The following is a 7,611-nucleotide window of genomic DNA, read 5'->3' as shown; positions in this document are numbered from 1 at the left end:
TCTCTACTTTCCAGGGAAGACTTTCTATTGCATTCAGAGCATTAGCCAAATCAAAGAGGCTGGATAATCACCACCCCACCTCATCCCAGAAGTATTGTATGGAGCACCAACCATCATTCCAGAGAACACATTACCCTTCCAGCCAATAGCTTCATGTTTATCTGCTCCAGGGTGTTCCAAGTATTCTACTGGGAATACTTCTCAACAGCTGTGTGTGTGCATTTGCACATCTGAATTCCTTCATTAGAGCTTTGGTGTAGTGTACTATATAGTGTACTTCTCTATAGCTAGTACAGCTAGTCCCATCAACTGGTCAATGGCTTCTACTGTAAGTGTGTTTAAGGCACTGGGTTTTCTATTGTCTTCCAAGTGCAATGTCAAAATTATTGGTCATGATAAATCATATGGTACAAATACAGCAGAAGGAGACTTTAAAAATAATCAAATCAAATGTCAGTGTCTTTAAATGCCCATTGCTATTAAGGACAAGAGAATGAATCTCACTGGTCTTCCTGACAATGGTCAGTGTAGGAGGATTTCCAGGCCCAACGCTCTTAGACAAAATAATGGGGTTCTTTAAGCAAAGCCACAGACAAACCTCTGTTGACTCAATGAAGAACCATGTTTGTAAAAGAGATCCTTTTAAAGTCACGGTTCTTTGCCACTTAAACAAGTCAAACATGTTTTTTTATGGATCCAAAAGTGACTTTTCTGTGTGTCTCAAAGACCCATTTGAAGAACCCTAATTTTAAGAGTGTATACTATTTCAAATATGCCAGATCTACACATGGCATTAGAAATGTGTGATCTTTGATGTCCAGTAGATGTCACTCTTATTTTGCTGTAACTGTAAAGATGTTCATCATATAATCAGGACAACATTTTTCTTATACCTGCATACTGGGGTATTAATAGGAGACAAACTGCAGAAATAATTCAAAGAGGAGGAGGGAGACTACGCTCATTTTTCCACATCCAGTGTGAGGGTCATGTTGAACTATTGTACATGCTGGGAAGGTGGAGATGGTGTACAGTAATGGAGGTGGCTAAAATGGCACAAATTATTCCCCCTACAATGAAACACCAGTTATTTTCCCTTTGGAGAAGTAATTGTGTAGTCCCCAACTACCTATAAACAAAAAAAACATATATACTTTATATACTCAATATATTCTTCCCACAAAAATTATCCAACATCCAGAAACCAGGTCTGGAAACAAGAACACCCAATGTTTTAAAACATGTAGAACCTGTCATGGCGTGTATGGCAGAAACACAAAGCAGATGCTAACAAAACAAAGGGCAGCAACTAAGGGTCAAAACAGAGAACACAACAGAACGTGGCAAACAAGGTGCAAACATGAACCTGGGACTGGGAGGAGCAGGGAGCTGAGCAGGAATAACAACAAGAGAGTGAACTTAAGAGGGGTCTGAACTTAAAGCCACAAGCCTAGCTTGGGCAACAGCAGTAACGATACACTAGATCCAGAGCTGCGCTCTGTGAAGCTGGAGAGCCAGCTGCATGGCTAGAAAATGAGGCAAGGAAAACCCGAGTAAGCTGTGACTGCCTAGAACCAGGGTCGGCCAGGAGCATGACCAGGAAGTGAACGTAACACGCTTGCCTCTTGAACCAGACTGTGGTATTCCTTGACTAAGAACGGATCGCTTGCCAACCTGAACACACCACCAACACGTGGGGATCCCTGGAAATCCAAGGATTCAATGAGACAAGGAGTGGCCATCTTGGAGCTCCTTAAATGCTCCCAGTCCCAGGTGCAACTCTTGAACAACAAACAACCCAAATGAACATGAATCAACACAAAAAAAACAGGAAGTCCTTATATGGGCCTGTGGGCAGCGTCTCAGGATCGCCCCGGGGGAGGGCGCGATAACGAGGGCTTGACAGAACCACAATAACTTTTGGGGATGAGTTCAGGTGAGTTTGGCAACAATAATGTGAAAGGAAATGTTCTGTAGAAGATCTCTCACATTATATTGGAGAAGTGTGGCCCACAGATCTATGCAACATTGCTCCAGCCCAAGACTAAGAGCAATTGTTTGTCCACCACTGGTTAGATAATGTGGTTGAGGTCTGGACTTTGACTTGACCATTTCAACACCTTGTATTTTCTTCAGCAATTGAGATGTTAACTGACTGCTGTGCTCAAGATCATTGGGCCTTTTTTGCTTCTTAGGAAGAAATGTATTGCACTCCACCAATGCATTCACTAATGACTTTTATTGGGGATTTGTTTAATTTATGCAGACAGTGAGATCTATCACTGTAAGAGCTGAGCTGTGAACAGTTCTGCACTCTAAAACCCCATCATGAATCTGTTGTAGACTTTTTGTTAGGACTTCTCAAGAACACATTTAGGAGGATATTGGTGGTATTGGTGAATAAGACCCATTGTCCTGTTGCATGATCTGATTTCAGTCCAGAATATTCTAAAGAGAAGTTCATTATTGTCTCTAAGTTTTCCAGTTTCTTTGGCTGCAAAACAAGCCCAAACCACCCATCACCACAATGCTGGTATGCTCTCTCCGGGTGGATAGATGGCGCTTTCTCCCATCTTCACTCTTAAAGTGATGTTGGCCAGCACAGTTGTCCGCTAGCTGGCGGAATGGAGCTGGTGACCCAGTGTTTTCCTTGGGGCGTGTAGGCTGCCCAACACTGGCGAAAAGAAGTAGTGACTGGCGTTACATTTATTAAAGGGCATGTTTGTTGTGATATGCTTCTCACCAAATATCATGCTGTGTGTGATGACCAAACATTTCCACCTTGATCTCATCCATCTATAAAACTATTGCTCCAGATCTAGTTACCCTTCCATACAAGCCATACTTTTCTCTCATTGTTCTGTCATGAACATAATGATTGAATGTTCTTTCAGAGGCCTATAGGTCACAAGATGTAGCTCATTAAATGGTCATTTAATGGTCTGACCTTGGGCTGAATTTGCTGGGAAGCCCACTCCTGGGAAGACTGGGAACACTGGGAACAGGCCCTCCATTTGACCAAGACTTCAGAACACTTCCTTCCCAGAGTCATTTGGGGGTCTTGTAGCCTTGTAGCATAATGCAGAGGCCGCCTGAACTCATCCCCAAAGTTCTCAGAGTTCCTATCATAGGCAGAAGAGGGGTAATTAATTAGATGAAGAGCCAAAAGTTCTGCAACTAAAGAGAATAATCTCAGGATGCATCCATCTTCCTATCCTCTTTTCCTGCTTAGGGTTGTGGTAGGTCAGGAGTCCACCTGAAACCACTGGACGAAAGACAGGAATACCTGGATACCTGGACAGGGAGCCAGTCTATCACAGATATTCAGGATTTTAATCATGTATCTTTTATGATAGCAAGGCACACAAAAACAGAGGCAGGATCTTGTATCCCTGCACTGTTAACATCATAGGTGGGGGAGAAAAATTGCATTTTGAAGTATGATCATGTAAAATGATTTCCAGGTCATTTTGGACTCTACTGGTCCATTTGTCATGAAATCCCACACAATGTACATAAAGGACAGCTGTTTTCTCTTAAAGAAGTTATGAGGTCTTGATGCCACCATCTTGAACCACACCAACTGAGGAGCACAATGTCCCTGTGGTTGACAACCCACCACCATCACCCCCTACTCCTATGAAGCATCAAAGCTCAGGCTGCGAGAAAAGAGAACATGGCAGTCATAAACAGGTCCATTAGGAAAGTGCATGCAGCTTTGACTCATCACAAAGTCGCAATATCGAGTGTGATCTGTTGGCTTAATTTTATTGAGTAAATATGGGGTCATCATTTGTTACGGTGTCGTCAGGGTAGAACATTTCCGTTGAAAGAACATGGAGCTACAAATAGCTCCAGAAACATTTGGACATTTCACAGAACAAACCATAACACTCTCTCTCTCTCTTGGCATAGACCAGCTGGTGCCAGTCCTTGACCCAGTCTGTCTTGCCTCAGACTGAAATCAAGAATTATCTTATAAGAACATGGCCGCGTCCCAGATTCCTATTTTCACATCACTATTTCCTCTCATGAATATCTTTAGAGGGTCTGTGTGACATGGACATTCAGCAGCTCTTTATTAGTAATCAAGCAAGGACAGCGCTAGCGGAAGGATGTGTCACAAACGATTAGAGGAGTGTGACCTACAGAAACAATCTGTGCCTTGGACATTTGGTTCAGCTGATGTAGCCGGAACCAAAGCAAGGCTGGATGTGTAGTATATATGTTTGCATTTGCATTTGCCGTCCCAATAATTAAAGGGTCCGTATCCCCTGAGGCCCATGTATGACATTTGCATGGATTTATATATAAAGCACAAATTAACAGATTGTGATTTTAAGATGTCCTTACAAAGCACTATAGGATTTGTGAGGACATCTATCCTCTATTGGATTCAGATCTGGCGACTTTGAAGGCCACTGAAGAACACAGAACTAATTTTATTATATATATATATATATATACATACATACAGTATAGCCATACACTTAAAACTATATGTTCCCTTAGGGTTTCTTCAATTTGACACTGTGGAGGGACCTCTTAAGGTGCTTTGAAGAACCTTCAAGATACCGTTTTCTTCTTAAAACCTTTTCTTGACAGTTCCTCAAAGCACCATAAGAGGTTCTTCACACTTTTAAATTAGAGAACCTCTGAAAGTTCCTTAAGGATCTTATACTTTTAACAGTGTAGAAGATGACTATTGCTGATATGAAGGGATGTACATGGTCAGCAACAATACCTGGACAATAACTAGGCTGTGGCGTTCAAGCGATTATTGCTGTTATCAGGCCTATTGTGTTCCAAGAAACCATTCCCCACACCATTACACCACAACCAACCAACACTCTCTGAGGAAATCGCCAGGTACTCGGCTCTGATGTATTAGCTAGCAGACGCCTATGCCAGCTAACTACCCAGAGAGAGCAAAGCCAATTGTGCTCACTCAGGTTCCGGTTGCTGATTACAGCAAGCATGACCCAGGAGCCATCTTTAGGAACTAGCAATCCCCAGGTCATGATGACAGTGCCTTAGTTTGCTGGACCACTCTGAGCCCTAGTGCTTTATGCTCTACTGATGGTTCTAATAGTTGATGTAGACATTACCTGAAGCTGCTAGCCTGTAGCTGCTTGATTTTTTGTATTGCACTGCTGCAACATGATTGCCTAATTAGATGAGTACATGAATGGTATATAGGTAATATAGGTGTACCTATATTAAGTATGGTCAGCTTTCCTAATGAAGTGTTTGGTGAGTGTATATTCAATTACCTTCTGCTTGGATTGGCATTGATTCCTTGCATCAAGTATATTAGAGCAAAAGTAACTGCCAAACTGCCTCCAGTCTTCCAGCCTAGTGTTAAAGAATCATATCCTAATCCATTGCCACCTCTCTCTCACTAGGGAAATATCAGTCCTTGCGTGCTCTGTTTATAACTTAAATAACTGGGTGGGAAACCATGCTTAAATTTGATTGGTATTAGTATTATTTGTACTCACTTGAGTGCAGTGCAGCAAACGCAAGGGAGCTTTGTTTATTATGGGTTTTGTAGTATAAAATCCTAAAGGGAAAACAGCCCTTCGGTTTTAATTCCAAGGCGTTATGTGGAAGACTGAATAACAGTTATGCACATTGGCCATTTTTTAAATCTCCCAGTTCACTACACGATGTACTAAAGGATCAACAAACACCTTCCAGTTTTGGGGATGATAAATTAAGCAGTACTAGCGCTGATTATTTGTTCTGGAAAAGCATACTGTAGCTGTGAGAAATGAAAAAAGCAGACATGACAGTTCATTTATTTACACAGCAAACACAAACACTCGGTGGGAAAAGCTCTCGCATTTACACAGGAAATCTGCTACTAAACTGCAAAGTTTGCATGCACTTTGTCACCCGGCATGCTTTCAGCCCTAGTTCCTTGATGAGAGCTTTCCATTGTGCTACTCTACGCCTGACTAATAAAGACAAAATTGTAATCAGTAATGCAGTAAAGGGATATAGTAGAGTATAGCTTCCTTTTAAAGGTTAATAACCTTCTTAACATCCTAATTTTCACAGATTTTTAAACGTTCTTATGTGTCTGCATAATTTACGTGTTTAAATAAAGTAGTTTAGAGTAGTTTGGTGTAAAATTTATTGTTCACAATGGTGGTAGCAGGAATCAGACATGCACCACCTCATCCCCTCCCTATAACTTAGTCATATCTATTGGTTCTAGCTCCACTTATTTAATGGGGGTCCGGGGTCTTGTTCCATATCATTGTTTGGCCTAAAATTCATTCATTCTTTATATACACTGTATATACATTACATGGCAGAAAGGTCACACCAGGTGTTGTAAGGTGAATAGTCCCCAAGGAAAACTTACCACTATTTTGCCATGATAAACATGAGAAAAGTTCTGGGACACCCACACACTACACATATACAACCTTTTATGACCTCCTATTCTAAGCCCATAGGCATTAATATGGAGTCTGTCCCCCCAGCAGGTCTGGAGTTCTGCAGTTATTGAGTCAGCAGAGCGATGGAGACTTTTCTGCACTATGCTCTGAGCTCAGCACTCGGCCCTGACCACTGTTCAATAATACCCCTCACAGTTGATGGTGGATTTCACCAGCTGACTTGCTTTTCCAGCGGTGGCTCCAATTACAGAACCACCCTGGAATTCAGTGAGCTCTTTAGAACCACCCATTCTTTCACTAATTTGTGAAAAGACAGACTGCATGGCTTGGTGCTTGATTGTATACACCTGTGGCAACAGGACTGATTGAAACACTTGATTTTAACCATTAAGAGGTGTGTCCCAATACTTTTGTCCATATAGTGTATGAAAATAAAAGACATGTTTTGTTCACTTGTCCTTGCGGATAATAAATAAAACATTACTATCTCTGTTGTCAGAAGCTTTCTTCACAGTATTTTACTCCCAATTTCTTGAAATGACCTTGTTTTCAATTTATTTTTAATGATGCAGAAATTTTGAAAAATCAGCAGAATTCCTCCAATTATTTTTCCTTTTCTTTACCACCTTAGTGGTAAAGAAGTCACACTAACTGTTAAAAGTACAGGTTTCTAAGTGGCTCTAAGAAATCCAGTTCTAGGGTAATCATTAATTGGTGTATGACCTTCAAACCATGAAGTTCTTTTAGCTTTAAAAAGGTCCTTAATATACAAAACTGTTTCTTTAAAGAAACATCTATGAATGGTCCTTGGAGGGACATGGCCTATTGGTTCTCTGTGCGCTCAGTGGCATCCTTCCTAGAGTGAGAGAGATCCATGCCTGGAGCCGAGCCGGGAAGGCATATCCTGCAGCCCATGATCATTAGGAAAGCCCTACGGAAGGACCTGTTAAAGAATCCATAGAGGAAAGGATTTAAGGAGGAGTTCACGTATCCTAGCCAGAGGAACACGTCCCATATCATGCTCGCTGTGCTGTACTCAATGAAAGGGTCAACAATGTTTACAGTGAAGAAGGGCAACCAGAAGAGCAAGAACACACCCATAATGATTCCCAAGGTTTTGGCCGCCTTCCGCTCCCTCCTCATGGAGTTCCGGTGCTTCTGTTTCTTACTGGAGTCTTTCCCCACCCCAGCTGCCATTTGA

General features: G+C 41.7%; 1 protein-coding gene across 1 annotated transcript in view; it reads right to left on the bottom strand.

Annotated features, from left to right (window-relative positions):
* Nucleotides 1–7,232: 7,232 nt before the first annotated feature.
* Nucleotides 7,233–7,611, bottom strand: part of LOC140546656 (5-hydroxytryptamine receptor 4) — an 864-nt gene continuing 485 nt past the window's right edge. Inside the window, exon 1 of the mRNA XM_072670040.1 lies at nucleotides 7,233–7,611. This exon is cut by the window's right edge and continues 485 nt beyond it. Coding sequence (XP_072526141.1) covers nucleotides 7,233–7,611 — 379 coding nt within the window.

Source organism: Salminus brasiliensis, chromosome 24 (assembly GCF_030463535.1).
Source record: "Salminus brasiliensis chromosome 24, fSalBra1.hap2, whole genome shotgun sequence".
Lineage (NCBI taxonomy): Eukaryota > Metazoa > Chordata > Actinopteri > Characiformes > Bryconidae > Salminus > Salminus brasiliensis.
The sequence above is the reverse complement of the archived record's forward strand: the minus strand, read 5'-3'. Positions and strand labels throughout refer to the sequence as shown.